At 51.1% G+C, this 22707-nt stretch overlaps 1 protein-coding gene across 5 annotated transcripts in view; it reads left to right on the forward strand.

Annotated features, from left to right (window-relative positions):
* The window catches only part of BICRA (BRD4 interacting chromatin remodeling complex associated protein), an 83215-nt gene that overhangs the window by 39430 nt on the left and 21078 nt on the right, over nt 1-22707 (forward strand). For all 5 annotated transcript variants that reach the window (XM_072755833.1, XM_072755823.1, XM_072755845.1 and 2 more), the window contains exons 2-5: nt 16893-16993; nt 18428-18473; nt 18558-18600; nt 20726-20791. In XM_072755833.1, the coding sequence (XP_072611934.1) occupies nt 18433-18473; nt 18558-18600; nt 20726-20791 (150 nt within the window). In that variant the 5' untranslated portion in view covers nt 16893-16993; nt 18428-18432. The remainder of the gene's footprint in view (nt 1-16892; nt 16994-18427; nt 18474-18557; nt 18601-20725; nt 20792-22707) is intronic.

Consider the following 22707-nt stretch of genomic DNA (forward strand, 5'->3'; position numbering starts at 1 on the left):
CCCACGGGGCCCTCCATTACTTGCTCTTTGACTTTGCCTCTTTGACCCCTCTTCACCTCCTTGCTGTTGCTCAAGGACTCCTGCCTCATTTCTACCTCAGGGCCTTTGCATCTGCTGTACCTTCTGCCTCAGAAGCCTTTCCCTGTGTGTCCACATTGCTTCTCTTCTTCTCTCCTGCACATCTGCTCATATTCCTCTTATCTGTGAGTCTGTCCTGACCACTGCAGCTAACATGCATCCCCCCTTTCCCTCACCACCTTTCTCCTCCATCCTCGCCATTGTCTACTCTGCAGCGTGTCCTATGTCTCTGCGGCCTGGCTCCTGCCAGCAGAATGCGCTGCTGGGAGCGACACAACCTTAAATAAAACGGAATCGTTTTTTTGGCCACCGAGTGAGGAACCGAGTTTAGAAGGAACCAGAGAGGAAGCAGAAAGGCAGTTAGCGGCTCCCCCGCAGCCCTCCAGGCAGTGCTCATGGGCAGGTTTACACGGACAGGGCTGGTTGCAAAAACCAGGGAAGGATGGGGGATTTATTAAGAAATGGGGAGGAAGCGTGGCACCTTGGAGCCGTCGGGGTTAGCTAGTTCCTGAAGACAGCTCCACTCTGACGAGAAATTAGAAAGCTGTGCTTAAATCCAGGAAGAAAAGCATTTCGCTGCAGGAGGGTGGAAGGAAGGATGATCACTCGGTGCCAGCAGGTGCTCAGTTGTCCAGGGTTCTCACTGACATTAGAATGAGGCAGTGGGGTGTCTTAGAAAGCCGTCCAGGCTTTGGTGTCCACAAAATCTGGATTCAAGGGGCGCCTGGGTAGCTCAACAGTTGAGCTCCTGCCTTCGGCTCAGGGCATGATCCCGAGGTCCTGGGATCGAGTCCCACATCAGGCTTCCCTCTGTCTATTTCTCTCTTTCTCTCTGTGTCTCTCATGAATGAATAAATAAAACCTATAAAAATATAATAACAACTGGGTTCAAATCCCAGCACTTCCTTTTACCACGGAGTCGCTTTGGGTCTCTGTGCATTTGGCTGCAAGTAACAGTTTACCTGACCAGTGATGGCTTGAATAATCATATTTTTTTCGACAATTTTTTTTTTTTTTAACAAACGCCTTCCCCAGGTTCGGGGGACCACAGTTTTTTGTTCAACCTGTTTTCTACTGACAGCCAGTGGATTGTTTCCACTAGCTTGCTCTTATAAACAGCATTGCCTACACATACAATTTTGCACACGTCAGGCTGTACCTATAGGATACATAAGTGAAATTGATACGTAAGTGAAGTTGCTGAATAAGGGGTACGTGCATTATAATCTGGAGAGCCCCGTTATCGATGGAAGCCGTGTTTGTGAATTCATCGACTTGGCCTTCGTCCTTGCCACCCAGCCATCAGTCCTCCCCATGCTGTCTCGGTCGTTTGCAGATGTGCACAGAGCGGGGGTAAAAATTTGAGTCTCCCTATGTGCCCGTTCCTAGTGGAATTCGAAAAAGCAAACACGTGTGGCTTCTCGTCCTAGCTCCCCTACTGTAAACAAGTGCCCTTTTCGTGGTGTAACCTTTAGTGCCACGTTTTGCACCATTGGTATGCTTGTTGGGGGTGATTTCACCGTTTAAAAATGCCCCCAAGCCCAGTGTTGAAGCACTGCCCAGCGCTCATAAGTACGAGAAGGCTGGAAGTGGCTCCTGTAGAAAACACACGAGCTAGATGAGCTTCGTTCAGACGTGAGTTAGAGTGCCATTGGCTTGAGTTCACCGTGAACGAACCAGCACTATATATTAAATCAGGTGTATTTAAACAGAAACACACATAAAACAAGGTTATGTATTGATCGCCTGGTGAAAATGTGACTAGAGGGCTCGCAGGGGCCTAACCCTCGGCGTCCCCCAGGAGCGATAGTTCAGGATTTCTTGATTCAGTGATCGTGGCAACTTTACAGAATGTAACTACCATGAATAACAAGAATCGATTATACAGGCTTTTTTTTTTTTTCTTTGACACACTAGCTGTGCTTCACTGGGATATAATTTATGTGCAATAAAATGCACAAATCTTTAAGTACGCGGCGTGCTGGATTTTGCCAAATATCACCAGGATCCAGATCCAGAACATTTCCATCATCAGAGAAGATTCCCCTCCCTCTGTCCCTCCGCCTGTCCCCTTGAGGCCACCACAACCCTGACATCTTCCCACCGGTTTCACTTGCTGAGACCTTTATGTGAGGGGGATCACACCGTGGGTAGTCTTCTGTGTCTGGCTTCCTCTGCTCACCATGATGCATTTGAGATTCATCCGTGTTGTTTGCACGGTGACAGTAGCATGTTCCCTTTTATTGTTGAGCTATACTCCACAGTGTGGCTGTTACACAGTTCGTTTTTTCATTTGCTAGGCAGTGTACATCTGTGCTGTTTCAGTCTGAGGCTTTTGTGGAAAAGACTGCTGTGAAACGTTTTTGCGCAAATGTTTTTGTGCACATTCTTTTTGCTGTGGTCATACAGTAGGTGTATGTTTAACTTAACCCAGGTTTTTCATCCTCTTCAGGAACAGGATGTCTAATAGAAGGCTATTCTGGGCATTTAGGGCAACTCAATATTGCCAGGCTGCTGGGTTCTGATTCTTTTGACCTTCCCCAACCCTTCCCCCCCACCCCCGGGGCACAAAATAGCTGCTGCAGCACCAGCCATTGTTATCATGCTTCACATCAGTTTTTCAAGCAGGAAGAAGAAGCGGGGGCAAATAATCTTCCCAATGTAGGGCTCTCTTTTCCAAATGTAAAACTCTTTCCAGTGTCCACAATTTAATTGCAAAGGAGGCTGAGAAAGGAAGCTTCTGACCAAGGGGCAAAGGCCTACACTCCTAGTGACTCATTCTCATGAGTGAGTACATTGCTGAATGAAACCAAATGCAAGTTCTGTTGACCAGGAAGTCAGGCTGGGAGTGGCTTTGGATAATGGGCAACATCTTCGCACCTCTTGACCTGTGAAGCCACCTGTCACTGGCTAGGAGCTGGTGGCCTGTGTTCAGTAGGAGAGCAAAAGCCCTGAGGAGGAAGAGGAGGAGACAGAAGGTTCTAGAGCAGCAGTTCCCTGGGTGTGGCCCCTGGTCCAACAGTATCAGCATCAGCTCGAAGCTGTTAGACATGCGCAATCCCAGGCCCCAAACCCCAAACCTTCTGTGAAACCCAGCCCTTTAAAAGGCTTCCCTGTTGCCCAGAGCCCCAGGAGGCCCTGTGTCCAGTCAACGAAGCTCTTGCTTCTGTTCCCTGCCCCCACCCACTGCCTGTTTCACTTCTGGGAGTTTTTCCCTCTGTTTTGTTTTTTTTCTTTTAATAAACCAGCGTTAAGGGGCGCCTCGGTGGCTCAGCAGTTGAGCGCCTGCCTTTGGCCCAGGGCATGATCCTGGAGTCCCAGGATCGAGTCCCAGGTTGGGCTCCCTGCATGGAGCCTGCTTCTCCCTTTGCCTGTGTCTCTGCCTCTCTGTCTCTCATGAATAAATAAACAAAATCTTTTTTTTTTTTTTTAAAGATTTTATTTATTTATTCTTGAGAGATAGAAGGAGAGACAGAGCCAGAGACACAGGCAGAGACAGAGCCAGAGATACAGGCAGAGGGAGAAGCAGGCTCCATGCACCGGGAGCCCGATGTGGGATTCGATCCAGGTCTCCAGGATCGCGCCCTGGGCCAAAGGGAGGCGCCAAACCGCTGCGCCACCCAGGGATCCCCATAAACAAAATCTTTAAAAAATAAAATAAAATAGGGCAGCCCGGTGGCGCAGCAGTTCAGCGCCGCCTGCAGCCCGGGGTGTGATCCTGGAGAACCGGGATCGAGTCCCACATCGGGCTTCCTGCGTGGAGCCTGCTTCTCCCTCTGCCTCTCTCTTCGCTCTCTCTGAATGAATGAATGAATGAATGAATGAATGAATGAATAAATAAATAAATAAATAAATAAATAAATCTTTTAAAAAATATATAAATAAATAAAAAATAAAAAATAAAATAAACCAGCATTAAGGGGGAAAAAAAAAACCACCTTTTGAGATACCTGATTTTCTTGGCGAGCCCATAGCTTTCTAGCTGCGTTTAGAACAGCAGTGAGTGGTAAAAAAAATTGGGCAGGGTTGGGGGGATGCACAAAACATTCTAGCGTGTAACTACCTGTATAAATAAGGCTTTTAGGAACTAGACAGCAGTTGCTTTATGAGCAATCCAAGTTTTATAGGGCACGCTTCTATGTTGTTAAACTAATTCAATGATTTTTAGAACTCTAAAGGTCACTGAAAATAAAGATGGTGTAGATTTTAATTGCTCCTCAAATTGCTTCTTCTCTCTCTTCCCCAAAGGGGTGGGAGTGGGCGAGGAATCAACATTTTTTCCCTGTTTTCCTTTTTTGGCTTTGAAGTAGACACAGCATGCCAGTGGCTACATATCCAGGGCCTTGCTAGCTCTTACTGGGCCTTCCAATGTGAATTGAAAGAGGTGCCCTCCTCTGGGAGGGCACAGTCCCAGAGGCTGCGTTGTGTGAGTTAGAAGACAGTCCTTTCTCCACGTTGCCTTTTTCTGGGTCTCACTGGTGTGAGCAGATCCCCAGCTGGATTTGAGGCCCCACTTGTCCCCATGACTCAATAATTCCTTTTTTTTTTTTTTAAAGATTTTATTAAAAAAAAAAAAGATTTTGTTTATTTATTTATTTATGAGAGACACGCGCGCACACACACACATACACACAGAGGCAGAGACACAGAGGGAGAAGCAGGTTCCATGCAGGAAGCCCAATGTGGGACTCGATCCTGGGACCCTGGGACCATGCCCTGAGCCAAAGGCAGATGCTCAACCGCTGAGCCACCCAGGCGTCACCTCAATAGTTCCTTTATGCAGTGAACAACTGTACAACTGTACATGATGGTTTGTGTATATATATTGTATACCCAGGATGGATCACATGCATCTGTCTTATAAATTTACATGCAATACGAGTTTCCTGTGGCTGCGCTAAACAAATACCACAGACATGGTGACTCAAAATACCAGAAATGCATCCTCTCACAGCTCTGGAGTCCAAATCAAGTCCAAAATCAAGGTGTTGGCAGGGCCACCAGGGCAGTCAGAGTTGTACCTTCTGAATGCTCTAGGGAAGAATACTTTTTTTTTTTTTTTTTTTTTGCTTTTCTGGCTTCTCTTTTGTCGGTTAGAAGGTCATTGGTCATTGGATTTAGGGTTCACCCAGACAATTTAGGATGATCTCATCCCAAGATCCTTAATTACATCTGCCAAGAGCCTTTTCTCCAAATAGGGAAGTCCGCATTCACAGATCCTGGGTCACAGTCATATCTTTTTGGGGAATTACTACTATTCAATGCACTACATATATGCCTTGAAAGAAATCGTAAGAGGGCAAGTTCTGGGCATTGTGTGTTGGGTCCACTGTGGGAATTCATCGCGCAATATGCCTGTTTGACCCTAATATGTGGGAAATGATTTTAACAGCATTTCACCCTAATATGTGGGAAATGATTTTTACAGCATTTCAGGACGGTGTAAGAGCAAGAGGGCGTACGAGGTGGAAGCTGTAAGATCATTGCAGGAAGTGTACCCCTTGGGGTCGGGAGGGGGGCAGCTAGCCGGGCTGGCCCCATCATGTAGTTCCCATGAGCTTGGGGGCCCATTGGCCTGGGTTCATGTCCGGCTCTGCCGTTCTGCTAACTGAGTGACCTTGGGCAAGTTACTGAACCCCGTTGTCTGCCTCGGTTTTGTCAGCTGTGAACTGGGCACGCTGATCGTGGCACCCACTACAAAGGATTGTTGTAGGAATGAAATGTAGTAAGATGTAGCACATCGTAAGTGCTCTGCAAACCTTGGCTTTGGTGATGAAGAGGATGATGAAGCAGGAAGTAGTGGCAGCCAGAGGCAGAGGGGACAGACCTGGACCACCTCCGGTGCCAGGACTCCCAAACCCCAGGGAGCCATCTGAGAAAGCTCCCGAGCAGGAGGAGCCTTGTGGTTGAGCAGGTCAGGCTGGTGGCCAGTGAGGAAGGGAGTTGGCGCAGAGGAGCTGGAGGCCAAGGGAGCCTGGCCGGTAGGGGTCAGGTTCTGCGTTGTCGTTTGTGTGCATTTTGATTGACGTTTGTACTGGTGGACTTTAACTGTCAGTGCCCATTCCTGTCTGTCAGCGCCCAGAAGAAATGTAGGAGTGACACTTGTGAGTGTGTGAACGGATGGACACGACAATATTTAAAATTTGTAACAAGTAGAGCGCCAGGGTGGCTCAGTCGGTTGGGTGCCTGACTCTTGTTTTGGTTCAGGTTATGACCTCAGGGTCTTGAGATTGAGCCCTCAGATGGGTTCTGAGTGCAGAGCCTGCTTGGGATTCTCTCTCTCTTCCTTTGCCCCAACCTCCCCACTCCCCTCCATTTCTCTCTCTCTTTCTCTCTCTCTCTCTCAAAACAGAATAGAATAGAATAAAATAAATTCAAAATTCATAACAAGCAGTGGAACATTAGTACGGATCAGGTGGTGCCTGGCATGGTGTGGGAAGGTGGTCCTGCGGGCTCCCTGCTGGGCCAGGTGTTACCCTGCGATTGCTAGGTCCTGGGGGTGTTCAGGACATCCCGAGAGGCCAGGTGGAGTGCTGGGGGTGCAGGCAGCATTTATCTGCCAGTCAGTATGGAAGCATCTGAGTATTTTAACAACCGGTGCAGCTGATTGTGAACAAGCGGATTGTTAACACAGGCTGCGTGGATGGATGGGTGAAAAGAAAAATGATGGAGTCTTGATGTGAGCAGAGACAGTGGTTGTGGAGAGGAGGAGTAGGGGGCCTGGGGAGGTTTGGGAGGTAGAGTGAGCAGGTAAGACTTGGGTGGAGCCAGAGGTGCAAGGTCAAGGTGGGCCCTTCGTCTCTGGGGAGAGCTGCATCAGTTAGCTGCTGCTGCTGCGTAACAACCCCCAAGTTATCGCTGTTTAACAAATTATCCACAGGGCACCTGGGTGGCTCTGTCAGTTAAGCGGCTGCCTTCCACTCAGGTCATGACCTCAGGGTCCTGGAATCAAGCTCCATGTCAGGCTCCCTGCTCAGTGGGGAGTCCACTTGTTCCACTGCCCCCACCTCCGCTTGTGGTGCACATGTGTGCTCTCTCTCCGCCTCCTCCCACCCAAATAAATAAATACATAAATGGGTAAATCTTTAAAAAAAAAAATCAAATTATCCACACATGTAACAGCTTAAAGGAACAACTGTAGTGTGCCTATAAGTTTTACAGGTCAAGAATTTGACATGGGACTTGACAGTGAGTCTCTCCTCCACCATGTCTGGGGTCTTGGCTGCAAGACAAAACCTGGGGGCTGAAGGCCTGATCGATCTCACACATGCTTGGCACCTGGGCTAGGGTAACTGGATGATAGGACTTTCTTTTTTCTTCAGATTTTATCTATTAGAGAGAGAGTAAGTGAGAGAGAGAGAGAAGGAGCAGGGGGAGAGGTGGGGGTGAGGGAGAGCAGACTCTCTGCTGAGCAGGGAGCCCAACATGGAACTCGATCCCAGAACCCTGGGATCATGACCGGAGCTGAAGGCAGACATTTAACCCACTGAGCCACCCAGGCGCCCCGATGATAGGACTTTCGGGCAGAGCACCTGCTCGTGGTCTTTCCAGGGGCTCCATCAGGCTTCCCCACTGCATGGCGGCCTCAGAGTAGTCAGACTTCTATCAAGGTGGCTCAGGGCTTCCAGACAAATGTCCTAGTGGACAAGGTGGAAACTAAATTGCCATCCACGACCCGGCCTGTGAAGTCACATAGTGGCACGTCTGTTGCACTGTCCTGGGTGAAGTTGTCACAGACTCTTCTTGATTCGAGAGGAGTAGCAGGTCTGCACCGTGAGGGACGAGGGGGGACCAGCGACATCGTTGCAGTCATCTTTGGAGAACACGATATGCCACAGCGGCTGGAAACAAAGCTATGCTCCCAGTGGTAGGAATTTGGACTGGGCACCACTGGGTACTTCTAGCCTTGCCTCGGTGTCTGTGGTCAGTTGTAGGTCACCTGGGTGGCTCTGCTTCTAGGACTTGACTGGATGTGAGCTGGCATGGTGGAGGTGACGGGCATGTGACTCTTGTCCCCCAGTGGGCCAGCCCAGGCTTCTTCACACGGCAGCTGGGCAAAGAGTGAAAGTGTGTCAGGTCTCTTGAGGTGTAGGCTCAGAAAGACACACCATCACTCCTGCCACATTCTGTCAGCCAAAGCGAGTCAGGCCAGCCCAGGGTCAAGGTGTGTGGCGACAGACCCCCATCTCTTGGTAGGAGGGGCTGCAAAGAGTATGGGACCAGGGAAAATTTCTGGCCACTTTTGCAATCAGCCACAGTGATCTTTTCTTTCAGGTCTTCTTTCCACCTGCCCGTTCCATTTTCTGAGCCCTTCTCAATCAGTGACACACAGAAGACAGTCCTTGACCCACGGAAGCCTGGGAGAGTCCTTGCGATGGGTTGCAGAGATATCTGGAAATGCACGCTAAGCGGTCAGGTTGTGTTTGGCTCCAAATAACAGGAAGCCTAATAGTGGTTTGAGCTGTAAGGATTAAGGATTAGGAAGTCTGGAGACAGGCACTGCAGAGGAGTCATGAAGAACTCAGCCTCTTTTTCTGTCCTCCCAACAGCTCTCCTGTGCAGGTGGGCTTATCTGCTTAGGTTGGTTGCCTCGTTGTTGCAAAATGGCTGCAACAGCTCCAGTCATCTCAACTGTACTCAAAGCTGGAAGTGGGAAGCAAAAGCTCTTTCTCCCTGGGGGAGTTCTGTCTTTACATTCTGGAAGAAAAGCCGGCCCCAAGTCCGTGCCCTTGGGCTCTTCCTATCTGCAGAACCGGGGCGACCCTAGCCACAAGGAAGCCTAGGAAAGTGAAGGTTGGAGACAGGGGATAGGAGCGCCACTGGTTTAGTCTAATCATTTTAAAGCTATTTCGACCGCAGCCCACAGTAGGAAATACGTACGCATACAGACACACATAATTGAAGCCCGTCTCACAAACTGGTATTTAACGCTTACCGCGTAGGATGCCTTTTAATATTTTCTCTTCTGTTCCGTCCCATTGGACTCTATACTATTTAATTTTAAAAAAAAAATTTTTTTTCCCCTGGTCACAACCTGCTAATTTGATTTCACAACCCTCCAAGGCGTGACCCATAGTTTGAAAAAGACTGACTCAGAACAGCCTTTGTTTACATCTTGGAGTTGGCAAGTGTTACCCCGAACGCCATCGGGCTTGTGTGAGTAAGGCGAGGGGAGGGCCGGGCGGTGGTGTTCGGAGCACAGCAGCCCGGCTCGGCCACATCGGCCTCTTTCCCCTTCCCATCCCGGAAGGATACGGTTCTGAGGACTTTGATGTTTGTGACCTGTCGCCCCCGCCCCCCCCCCCGGGGGGGGTTCCCGAGATTCCCGGTGGGAAATGAAGAATCAGCCTGTTCCTGGAGCCTGGTGGAGACTTCTCATTCCGCGCCCTGCTGGGCGATCTGGCTTGTGCACAGCTCCTGATGACAATGCAGAACTCCGCTCGCGGTTCCAGTGCAGGAGGCATTCACAGGATCTTCTGGAAGGACACTTTGTCATTGTTGCGTCATGGCTGTTCTCGCGAGCAGCTTGAGGTTTTCAGGCCTGGCGTTTCCTGCTTTTTATAGCCCGGTGGTGAGGAAGGAGGTCTCCAGAATCACAGGGTCTGGGTTCGAATTTTGGCCCCCTGGCGTGCTTTGGGGGACGAGTGTCCTGAGCTGTGACACTCGAGTCGGCATTGCTCCTGCCTCCCTGGCAACCAGGAGGGCTCAGTGGGTATAACGATGGCACGGGGATGAGGTGGGGACATCAGGCAGCTTTGGCTCTGTCTGTGCAGTAACGGGAGCCCCATGTCTCGGGGGCTTTCAGTGGCAAAGGCTTGTTTCACGCCCGTGTGTCTGCCTTTTGTGGGTTGGCTGTGGCCCTGCCCATGTGTCCCCTTTGTTCTGGGACTTGGGTAGAGCCATGCGATAGCTCTTAAATCTTCTGCTTTGAAGGGGCACGATATGTCCCCTCCCACGTGGGCAATTTGGGGCTGGTAACTCTGCACACGAATTGTGGTCCCAGTCCCTTTTTCTTTTCTTTTCTTTTCTTTTCTTTTTTCTTTTCTTTTCTTTTCTTTTCTTTTCTTTTCTTTTCTTTTCTTTTCTTTCTTTAAGATTTTATTTATTTATTCATGAGAGACAGAGAGAGAGAAGCAGAGACATAGGTAGAGACATCCTATCCTGCCCGATATGGGCCTCGATCCCAGGACCCCGGGATCACGACCTGTGCCAAAGGCAGATGCTCAACCCCTGAGCCACCCAGCTGCCCCACTTCTTTTTTAAAGCTTTTGAGTATGCGTGTGTTGAAGAGTGGGATGTCCAGTGCCACCCTTGGTTGAGATCCACTGGTCATGCCCCCCAGGCTCAAGAATTGGGTGTGCTTTTGCTCATCAGGGTCTCTCCTAATGATGGTAACCCCATGCTGAGCACACAGTGAGCGCTTAACAAATGTACTCCCTAGCAGGCTGCTTGAACAAATGAACGGATTTGTCTAATGCCCTCGGTACGTTCATTCAGTCCCCAAATATTTATTGAGCTCTTCCTTCTGCAGGCCCTGGCATCCTACAGGGAACAAAACAGACAATAAGCAATCAGAACAGACATACGATACTTGGTGTCAAAGTCTTTTTTTTTTTTTTTTTTAAAGTAAACACTTTCTATTATTGAAAACTGCAAATGCACACCAAGTAGAAAGCATAGCAAACCGTGGACCGCCCCCTCGTCATCACCCGACTTTCAGTTGCTCCCACTCTTACAGACCAGCTCTGTCCAGTTAGAGAGCTTGCTGCCACGATGGGAATGCTCACGATCTACGCTGTCTCTGACAGTAGCTACCAGCCACACGGGGCTGCTGAGCACTTGAAATGTGGCAAGTGGAACTGAGAATAAATGTTAATGTTTAACTTTCTTATGTGAATTAAAAAAAAAAATCTTTGCTATTTCTCATTGTCCTTTTTTAATTTTTTAAAAGATTTTATTTATTCATGAGAGACACAGAGAGAGGAGAGGCAGAGACACAGGCAGAGGGAGAAGCAGGCTCCCTGCAGGGACCCCAATTGGGGGACTCGATCCCAGGACCCCGGGATCACGACCTGAGCCGAAGGCAGGCACTCAACCACTGAGCCACCCAGGTGCCCCTCATTCTCCTTTTTAAAAAAAATTTTTTTCATGGTAAAAAAATACACATAAAATTTAACACCCTAGCCATTTTTAAAAAATTTATCTATATCACCTCTCCACCCAAGGTGGGGCTCGAACTCATGACCCTGAGATCAGGAGTCGCATGCTCTGCCAGCTGGGCCAGCCAGGCACCCCCACCACCACCACCTTAGCCATTTTTAAGCATGCACAGTGGCGTTAGAAGACTCATAGTGTTTTGCAACCACGGCCACTGTCCGCTTCTAGAACCCTTCATCTTGCAGAACTGAAACTCCACACCCACGAAACAGTAACTCCCCATTCCCCCTTCTCCCGGAATCTGCCAGCATTCCGCTTGCTGCCTCTTTGCAACTGTCTGGCTCACTTCACACAGCACGATGTCCTTTGGGGTCATCCGTGTGGTGGCCTGGCTCAGGATTTTCGTCCCTAATAATATTCCGATATTCCACTGGAATATCCCATTCATCTGGTGGCGGACTCGTGGCTGTTTCCAGCTTTGGGCGATTGTGAATATTGCTGCCGTTTGGACGGGTGTGCTGATACCTGCTCGAGACCCTCCTTTTTCAGTTCTTTGGGGGGATGTACCCAGAAGTGGGCTTGCTGGAACTGGGTCGCACAGCAGTGCTGGTTTTACTGTGTCGAGGAACTGCCGGACGGTTGCTCCCAGCAGCCGCATCATTTTACATTCCCACCCAGGGTTCCCGTTTCTCCCTGTCCTCAACCATACCTGTTTCCTGGGGGTTTTCTAGTTTTGTTTTGTTTTTGATAATAGCCATCGGAATGGGTGTGAGCTGGTGTCTGTGGTCTCGACTGCATTTCCCTAATGATGAGTGGCGTTGAGCATCTTTTCGGGTGCTTATGGCCATCTGTATGTCTTCTTTGGGGACATGTCTTCTTCACATCCTCTGTCCTAATTTCATTGAATTAATCTGAACTTAAATGTACATTAGCCCCCCCCCCCCCCCCCACCGCCAAACACCCACAGCTGGGTTCTTTTGGGGGAAAAATCATAGACATGTTACCATTTCACCCCTGAATATTTTAGAGTGTGTTTTTAAAGGGTAAGGACGCTATAAAGAAAAAAAAGACAGGGCAGCCCCGGTGGCGCAGCGGTTTAGCGCCGCCTGCAGCCCGGGGCGTGATCCTGGAGACCCTGGATCGGGTCCCACGTCGGGCTCCCTGCATGGAGCCTGCTTCTCCCTCTGCCTGTGTCTCTGCCTCTCTCTCTCTCTCACTGTTCCTATGTATAAATAAATAAAATTCTAAAAAAAAAAAAAAAAAAAGAAAGAAAGAAAAAAAAAAGACATGATACCATTATTACACTTTGAACTTTTTTTTTTAATATTTTATTTATTTACTCATGAGAGACACACAGAGAGACAGAGACACAGGCAGAGGGAGAAGCAGACTCCATGCAGGGAGCCCGATATGGGACTCGATCCCGGGTCTCCAGGGCCAGGCCCTGGGCCGAAGGTGGCACTAAACCACTGAGCCACCTGGGCTACCCTACACTTTGAACTTTTAAGAAAAAATAGGCTCTGTGCTCAGCGTGGAACCCAACGCAGGGCTTGAACTCATGATCATGAGATCAAGACCCGAGCTGGGATCAAGAGTTGGACGCTTCCCCGACTGAGCCCCCAGGCATCCCTCCACTTTATTTTTTTTTTTAAGATTTTATTTATTTATTTATTTATTCATTCATTCATTCATTCATTCATTCATTCATTCATTCATGAGAAACACAGAGAGAGGGGCAGAGATATAGGCAGAGGGAGAAGCAGGCTCCATGCAGGGAGCCCAATGTGGGACTCGATCCCGGGATTCTAGGAACCCGCCCTGAGCCGAAGGCAGATGCCCAACCGCTGAGCCACCCAGGGATCCCTATCCCTCCACTTTCAATCTTAATCACAGTTTCTTAATATTGCAAATATCCAGGCAGTATTCAAATTCTATCTCTTTTGATGGTTGATGGGTTCATTTATATCCCTCAAGCCTCCCTCTGCCTGCTGGGTTGTGGGCCGCAGGATACCTGGTTAGCTCTGCGTGGTCACGTTTCTTCCGCTGTGTTTGGCCTGTGGCTTCTCCACAGCCATTCTGTGTAGCCTCTTATCTCATCTGAGAAATGGGGGTAAGAACAGGCTTGGAAGAATTCAGAGGCTTGGTGTCTGGTGGTTTAGGTAGGCCCATATGCTTGACCCATAGCTGAAACAGGTGATCTATAAAGCCTTTCACAGGGGCTGCCTGGGTGGCTCAGTCGTTGAGCAGCTGCCTTTGGCTTAGGTCGTGATCCTAGAGTCCTGGGATCGAGTCCCACATTGGGCTCCCCGCAGGTGGCCTGCTTTTCCCTCTGCTTGTGTCTCTGCCTCTCTGTGTGTGTCTCTCATGAATAAATAAAATAAAATAAATAAAGCCTTCTGCAGGTGTTCAAGGGTGACATGTGGCAACTGGCAGGTGGAAAAGCCTGAGCGTGGGGACTTTTTTCTAGCCTGGCTGGGCTGTGGCCAGAAAGCTTTGGGGGTTGCCATGTGCTATCATATTCAGGATGGTAGGTGAAATTATTACAGCAGTATCTATCGCTCACAAAACACTTTACCACTCACAAGGATTAAAGGTATTCATATGGAACAATCCTGTGGCAGGGGACATACCGTCATCCACATATTCCAGATGGGGAAACTGAGGCACAGGAGTTTAAGTAACTGGTCGTAGGGCACACAGCTGGCAGGTGGCAGTCCTGGGGTGGGAACCCAGGCTGCCTCGCTGAAGAACATGCTCTTACCCACATGCCACCCCATTGTCCCACAGGGGACCTTTATCAGTCTAGGTGCACTCAATTCTTGCCATGAGCATTTGGTGGGCCGCTGGTGCCCAGCCACTTTACAGCTGTTGGCTGCCCTGGGATTGGAAGCGTTTATTCAAAATGTAGCAACTCTGGCCTGTCTCCCAATTTCTGACCTTGTAGACCAGGGTAGGTCCTGGGAATCAGAGGGAGACTGTGGGGGAGATGCAGCCATATGAGACAGGGGGACGATGATCACACACCGTTTGACCAGTGGACATGTGGAGGCCCAGAGAGGTGTAGTCACCTGGCCAGGGTCACCCAGCCTGTGCGTGCATGGTGGAGCAGGGATCTGAACCCCTGACTCCAACTCCAGAACTATCGTTTCGTGCTGGACCTCTTGGCATCGAACTGATGGGAGACATGGGAAGCAGAGGTGCCAGACCTAGTGATTGTTGACCTACTGTTTTGTTTTTTATGGAAACTTTCCAAAATGTACAAAGTGATGAGAATAGTACTGTGAAGCTCCCAAGTACCCATCACCCAGCCCGGACAGTTATCAATGTTCCGCTACCCCCTGCCCCAGCCCTCAACCTGCCCCCCTCCCCCCGCCCACTACCACCTGATTGTGATGATTCCTTTTTTTCTTTTTTTACAATTTTTAAAAAAATATTTTATTTATTCATGAGAGACACAGGGAGACAGAGACACAGGCAGAGGGAGAAGCAGGCTTCCTGCAGGGAGCCCGATGCAGGACTCGATCCCAGGACCCTGGCATCATGACCTGAGCTGAAGGCAGATGCTCAACCACTGAGCCACCCAGGTGCCCCTTTTTTATTCTCTTACAGTTTTTTAAGGTAAAATTTACATGTTTTAAATCTACATGCACAAATCTGAGCTGTGACATTTTAAACCCTCACTTCACTGTTCCCCATCACAAGGCAGAGCATCTCCCTCTGGCCAAAAAAACCTCCTTTCATTTCTTTGCTATTACCAGTGGAATGAAAACACGAATAGGGGCGCCTGCGTGACTCAGTCGGGTATGCAGCCAACTCTTGGTTTCTGCTCAGGTCATGATGTCAGGGTCGTGAGATTGAGCCCCATGTCAGGCTCCACACTCAGCACAGAGTCTGCTTGAGGATCTCTACCCCCACCCCCCCTCTCTTGTGCTCTCATAAATAAACAAACAAACAAACAAATCTTTAAAAAGAACATATGAGGGCAGCCCCGGTGGTGTAGCGGTTTAGTGCCGTCTGCAGCCCAGGGCGTGATCCTGGAGACCCTGGATCGAGTCCCACGTCAGGCTCTCTGCATGGTGCCTGCTTCTCCCTCTACCTGTGTCTCTGCCTCTCTCTCTCTCTGTGTCTCTATGAATAAATAAATAATCTTTAAAAAAAAATAATAAATACAAATTAAAAAATAAAAAGAACATGTGAATAAAAACAAATTCTCACATGGATGTCAGGAGCCTCCCACTGGACATTCACCTGCAGGCTCCCTTTGGAGGGTCCTGGTCAGGAAGCACCCACTCCTTGCTCTAATCCTGCTGGCTTGAGGTTGAAGAACCACCACAAAGCTGACTGCTCTGACAAAGGCACCTCGGGTGCTCGTGAACACCCTCAGGCCATGGCAGTGCACCTGGAGTCTAGCTGGGACAGGATCCCGTGTCCCTGGGTCTTGTGACAGATACTTTCTAGATCTTTCCGTGGCCTGCACCGCCTGAGCAAGAGGGGAAGCCACTGGGTGCTCCCATTCCTCTCGCTTTTTTGAATCTGAACTATTCCAAGCATTCTTAAAATGATAACAAAGCCTGCCACCCAGCTTCATCTCCTCTTGACATTTTTGCCATATTTGCTGCAGATTCTAAAAGAGAAACAGCATGAGGAAAGGAGCGTGCAAGGGATAGCGGGTGAGGGCAGGAGTCTGAGTGAACCTGCCCTGGCTCGAACCCCAGCATGTACCTTACCAGTCAAGGACTCTTGGGTATATCACTCACTGTTCTGAGCCTCAGTTTCTCCATCTACAGAATGGGGCTAATAAAAGTGCCTGCCTCACAGGGATCTAGGGAAGGTGAGATGGGTTGGTACAGGGAGAGAGCCCTTAAAGCCAGTGGCCGGCGGGCACCGTCATCACAGTCATCACAGCCAATTCCATATTTGCGAAGCTTCCTGTTTGCCAACACGCACAACCTGCAGATGGATGCCCGAGCACGCGTCCCTGGTCATCTGGAGACATGTGAGAAATTTGAGTGGCCCCCAGTGCACATTCCCGCCCAAGTAGAGCAAGGCCACGCTTTGCCCTCTCGGTTCACCTCCCACTCTGCTGAGTGCCACCCGGTACCCCCAAGTGCAGGAAGGCTGGGTTGTGCCCTCCGGAGAGATGGGGTGTATGACATGAGCGTCCTTCAGGCACGAGTCCCAGAGCTGTTGGCCATGAGTTTTGGTGTTAACGAATCAACAGTTTATAGGAAACGAGGTGTCTCTCGACAGAAAGAGCAGTAGACAGGGCTGCGTATTGACAGGTTGATGAGAATGTGAGCAGAGGCCCGCGGAGGCCGCCCTGTGGTCGTCCCGGGGACGGGAGCGGGCGCCTGGCACTCACGGCTGCGTGCTCACCCAAGTCCCTGGATAACAAGAACTGACTGTTTTATAGGTCAGAGTGTCAATAAACGGTATCATAAGACGTTCTGTCTTGTAGCACGCGTGGCATGTCGCATGTAGGGTAATAGGGTATAGTCTCATGTGCTATTAAACTTGTTTTCGACCCCTTCTTTTCTTACCCCCTTTACACGTGGTCTGGTCAACCCCTCTCCTGGGCTCCTCCCTCCACCCCCCCCCCCCCCCAGCCTGTCCCCTGGTCACTGACTTTCTTATAGCCTCCCTCGTTCTCTCCACAGCTGGCCCCCGAGAGGACACTCCGCAAGTCCCCAGCCGGGGGCCCTGCGTAGACCTGGAGTGGACAACCCCTCCTTCCCTTCATGATTCGTTTGTAGCACAGGTAACCAGCCGAGGGTCCCAGTTTGTGCCCCCCGGGGGGGGCGTGTCCCTCATTCCACCTAGCAGGGCCCAGGTGAGGAAGGAACAATCGTGGGTGTTGGAAGGAACACTCCTTTTTGGCAGAGCCTGGCTTATTAGCAACACCCTTCCGCCCCTCCCTCTCCGGCCTTGGGCCCCCTGGGTCATCTGGACCATCCCCCTGCCTCCTTGCCAGCTGCAGGTGGAATTTTCTCCCCACTTTTCCCTTTTTTGCCAGATTCCTTGCAGGTCTGGCCCTTCTGTCCCCTGGCTTGGCCCTTCCCCCCCCCCCGCCCCCCAGCACCCCACCCCCCCACCCCTGCTCCCGGCTGGTCGGGAAGGGCAGGGCTTATAGGCCACAGAACTGGTGGTGACACAGGAAGAAGGAAGCAGAGGTGGGGCTGATATGGAGCTGGAGAGAACCTATTGTCAGTGCTGCCAAGTGCAGCAGGAGCCTGGGAAGGACCTCTGGGGACGGTCCCCATGGCCAGCTGGAAGGGAGAGTCATTGATGGGGGTGGGGGTGGGGGGCAGGTCCTGCCAGCGTCGCCTGCAGTGTTCTAGGCTGGGCTTATGGACCCAAGGCCCATTAGGTGTGTAGTGTGTGTCCCATGGACCTGGGGAAAGTGGGTATCACATTTCTAGCCCACTGACACGTTTTGGGCAAAAGGGTCTTTTGCCTTCATCAGATTCTCCGGGGCATCATTTAGTGAACCAATTGTGACAGTTCCCCCCAAGAGTCCTCTTTATATCACCGAGCACTTGGGGGGTCATGGGAGTTGGGGTGGCAAGGAGGTCCCAGAACACTGTCATGGGTGACAGGCTTTAACCAGCTGGGGGCTGTTTTGTACGTGTGTGTTGGGGGAGGGGAGCCCACAACAGTCACTCAGAGAGGTTTATAGGTAGACAGGCAGACCCCTGCCACACCCTGCTGTGGGCTGGGCCCTGTCCTGGGGAGGCCTGGGCCCAGGCTCTGGGTCAGACTCTGGGTTCAAGGCCTGGCTCTGCCCCCTGCTGGCTGGGAGATGAATGACAGTCTCTAGGCCCCCATTTGCTCATCCACAGCATGGGGGGCAGCAGGACCCATCTTGTGGGGGTCCCATGAGGATTAAGAGAGTTACGTGTGTATGAAGCACTCAGCACGGGCCTGCCGGTGATCAGGGCTCACTCTGCCCTGGTGGATGTCCTCACTGTGGGCGAGGGACAGATGCTGGCCAAGAGGCTGAGGGAGGAGGAGAAGGCAGGTGTCTCTGGCTGGTCCCTGCCCCCACCCACACCCATAGACTCAAGGGAACAGAAACCCTGGCCTTCCGGAGACCTTGGTCCCAGGGAGCAGTCCTTGAAGGGAGGGTCCTCGTGTGCTGCCTATGTCTAACTTGTCACCCTTGTCCCCCCCTTTCCTGCCCCACCCTGCTCAGTGGCGATGGATGATGAGGATGGGAGATGCTTACTAGACGTGATTTGGTGAGTAATGGGCTCCCTCCACCCTCCCTGTCGCCCCTCCCCTGCCCCTCACCTCCTCAGTGTCTCTCCCCTTCTGTCTTTCAGTGACCCTCAGGCCCTCAATGACTTCTTACATGGATCAGAGAAGGTGAGTGCTGGGGCAGGCAGGGGCCTCCCTGGGGCAGGGGCTGTGGAACTGGGGGCTGAGAGACCTTTTCCCCCCACCCCCTCATTCAGTCGACATCTGCATTGTGCCTTCTGTGAGCTGGGCCCAGGGGTTATGGTAGGGACAAATCCCTTTCCTCACGCTGTACACATTTCCTTGGTTAAATAAAGCAGTAACTTCCAGAGGCGGTAGGTGGACAGAACCCTGCAGAGCAGGAGAAGAAATAAGCATGTCACTTGCACAACAAAAATGGCTTAAAACAAAACGAATGGTGGGGGCAGGGGCAGGGGCCTCTTGTGCTAGTGTGGGCAGAGAGGTGACCTTGAAGGATCACAGGGAGGCAGGCATCCATGGTGCTTGGGCCAGGGGAGGGGCGGGTGAAAATGCTGGAAAATTTGCCACATTCCAGAAACAAAGAAGGCTGGTGGGGCCAGACCCAAAGGGAGTCTGGAAGCGGTGAGGCTAAGTGGTAAGAAGTCACAGGTCACACAGGGCCTAAGAGTAGAGCAAGGAAGAGTGGAAGGGTGGAGCCATGAGGAGTTGTATGGGTTACCTAGGGCTGTGTAACAAAGTATCCTGACACTTCCGAAACAATTTGTCAATGTTCTCCCAGTCTCTGAGGCTCAGGACTTGGGGAGCAGCCTAGCTGGGTGCTTCTGGCACAGGGGCACTCCAGAGGTTGAGGCAGGATGTTAGCTGGAGCTGCTGTCACCTGACAGCTTGTCCGGGTCCAGAGGACGTGCATCCCAGTTGATTCATTCCCAGGCTGTTGGCTGGAGGCCTCTGGGCCTCCCCACATTGTCCTCCCTGCACAATCCTTGAGCGTCCTTACAACATGACAGCCAGCTTCCCCCAGAGTGAGTGACCCGAGGGGAACAGCCAGGAGGAAGCTCAGTGCCTCTTATGATCTCGTCTCTGAAGTCACACATCACCACTTTTGTCACCTTGTATTCATTGGAAGCAAGTCACCAAGCTGGCCCACACTCCCAGGGAGCAAACAGAGCCCCGGGTCTTGGAAGGAGAAGCATCAGATGATTTGTGGAGCAGGGGCGAGTGCAAGTGGGATGAGGCTGGCCAGAGGCGTGGGGCAGGTAGCGGAGGGGGTGCCAGGCGCTGGCTTTGGGCTCTGCCAGGGAGGCAGGGTCAACTAGACCTGCTGGTGGAGTAGATGTCGAGGAGGAGAGCGTCAGAGTGGCTCCTGGATTTGGGCCCAAGCCGCCAAGTGGATTGTGTCTCTAGAGGTTGGGAACTTGAAGCCCACTCCACAAGGGTAAGGGGGCTTGTTGGGCATGCCAGGCTGCAGTTCTGGAGAGACGTCCAGAGAGAAGCTGGGGAGGCTCAGCTATAGACAGACATTCAGTGGGCACTTATGTGTACGCTGGGCTGTGTTCTAGGTGCTAGAGACGCCTCTGGGGGTCAGACAGGTCCCTGCCCTTCGGGAACAGGCTCTGTTCTGGCGCTCTGGGTGACCAGATGATGGGGTATACTGGGTACTTCGGGCACGAAGAGAAAGGTGCGACTTAGGTGGGACAGGGGGTTGTTGGGAGGAGGTGGCAAATGTGACCGGTCCTGAAGGATGTGCTGCTGGAGAGGTGAAGTGTGAAAGCAGGGGTACAGCTTGGGCCAAGGCACAGAGGCCAGATTCTAGAGTTCAAGGCAGGTGTGTCCGGAGAGCCTAGGACTCAGTGCTGGGAACACGTTTTTGGGTTTTTTTGTTTATTTGTTTTGTTTTGTTTAAGATTTTGCTTATTTATTCATGAGAGACAGAGAGAGGCAGAGACACAGGCAGAGGGAGAAGCAGGCTCCCTGCGGGGAGCCTGATGCGGAACTCGATCCCAGGGCCCCGGGATCATGCCCTGAGCCAAAGGCTCAACCGCTGAGCCACCCAGGCGTCCCAGTACCTTGGGTTTTGAACATGCTGCCAAGCCTCTTTCTTTCAGGCCTCTCTTCTGGAGGTGGAGTTTCCTGTACTCCTTGCACCCCGCCCACCCCCACCCCATCGTTGTCCTTTGGTCTGGTGTAACTTTAAGTTGGTCTTTGTTCTAGAGCAGGGCCTGCTGGCTGCCCATCTGACCTTTGACTTTGGGTGGGGGGGTTCTTGTTGCAGCTCGATGGTGATGACCTCCTGGATAATCCCGGGGAGGCCCAAAGTGCCTTCTATGAAGGTCCTGGGGTAAGTGGCCCAAGGGCTTGGGGAGGGCCCCAGGCTATCAAGTCATGGCTCACTTGCCCCTGGTGGTGGCCAGTGGGTGGGCAGGGGGTCCTGATGGCAAGAGGCAAGCAGATGGGGTTGTGTTAGGGCCCATGAGGTATCTTGGTGGTGGTGGGGGAGGCAGTCACTGATAGCAGTGTGGGGCAGAGGTGGGACTCCAGTGGGACGACCATGGCTCTGCCCATGGGCTCCTCAGGAAGAAGTGAGGATCCGAGGTCCCTGGCCTTGGGGCCTTTGGGGGTCAGTTGGTACAGAGTGGTCCTGGGGAGCTGAGGCAGATGCCAGCTCTGGGGTTCACTCTTCTCTCGGGAGCGGGGCCGCTGGGGGTCTGGGGGCCTGTCCCTGCCCCTGCTTAGCCGTGGGGTCTGACCTGGGCAAAGCTGTGGGGTTGACTGGTGCAGACCTCAGTCTCCATCTGGAAAACAAAAGGCAGGGGTGATGAGCAAAGCCCGGAGTGGGGAACGCAGTAGACATTAAATGAGCACCTAATGTATACCTGGCTGTGCCAGTTGTTCTTGCCTCTTCTTTCTCCTCTTCTGTGGCTTCTCCTTTCCTCTCCCCATCCCTCCTCCTCCTCCTCATTTTCTCCCTCCTCCCTCCTGGTCATCCTAACTGTGATTCACTGATCATTTATTCTCTGCCGCCAAGCCCCTTCTGGTCTTTTTTTTTTTTTTTTTAGTGTTTTGTTTATTCAAGAGACAGAGTGAGCAAAAGAGAGCATACCAGCAGGGGCAGAGGCGGAGGGAGGAGCAGGGAGCCTGACACAGAGCTCGATCCCAGGACCCCAAGATCATGACCTGAGCCAAAGGCAGATGCTTAACTGACTAAGCCACCCAGGCACCCTTGGTCATTTTTATTTAATGCCCACAACAACTGTAATAGTATATTCTGGATAATTCATCTTTCATAATATAGGTGATTAACGTAGAACCCAATAAACATCATGCTCACATTACTATGTTTATAGAGTCAGGAACACTGAAGAGCCTGTGTTCTTATTTTGTGATCGTTACTGTCAGCATTACCATCTTTCTTAATACTGGTAAAGTCCCTGGTCAGGTTCTCAGCCTCCTGTATGTGAGGTCAGCGAATGTCATGACTGTCCTAGGAGGCGGGTTTGGTCATTGTTATTTAGTGGTTAAGAACTCAGAACTGCCTGGTTCTGGGTGGGGGGCCGAGCAGGGGCCCCCTCTGCCCAAGCACTCCCCTCTCTCCGTCTGGGGAAGGAGGATGGGGGACAGTGCCCACCTCACTGAGCCCATTACCAATGACAACAATATGGATGGCATAATAATAACATTAGATGGTGCTCTTCGCACACCTGCTAAGGTGGCAGGTATGGCTGTAAGCCCTCCATGTCATTTAACTCAGAATCTTTTTTTTATTTTTTTTTTATTTTTTTTAAAGTTTTAAGTTTTTTTTTTTTTAATTATTTATTTATTTATTTATATTTATGATAGTCACAGACAGAGAGAGAGAGGCAGAGACACAGGCAGAGGGAGAAGCAGGCTCCATGCACCAGGAGCCCGATGTGGGATTCGATCCCGGGTCTCCAGGATCGCGCCCTGGGCCAAAGGCAGGCGCCAAACCGTTGCGCCACCCAGGGATCCCTCAGAATCTTTTAAACTGCTAAATTTTGATCTATCATCTGGTCAAATACCAGTGGGGATTACATGCTCTGAGTATAATTGTCACTTGTGTAACATTTGCTCAGATATTCATGTGTGGATTGATTGCACTTGTCTGGGACTGTGATCCCGGACAATGTGGAAGACACTGTAGACATGTCATTCCCAGCGCCGCGGGCGCAAAGGCAGGCTCACAGCAGTAGCTGTTGCTGTCTTTAGCACAGCCGTGGTCTTTTATCCAAAACATTT

This window comes from Vulpes vulpes, chromosome 1 (assembly GCF_048418805.1).
Source record: "Vulpes vulpes isolate BD-2025 chromosome 1, VulVul3, whole genome shotgun sequence".
Taxonomy (NCBI): Eukaryota; Metazoa; Chordata; class Mammalia; order Carnivora; family Canidae; genus Vulpes; species Vulpes vulpes.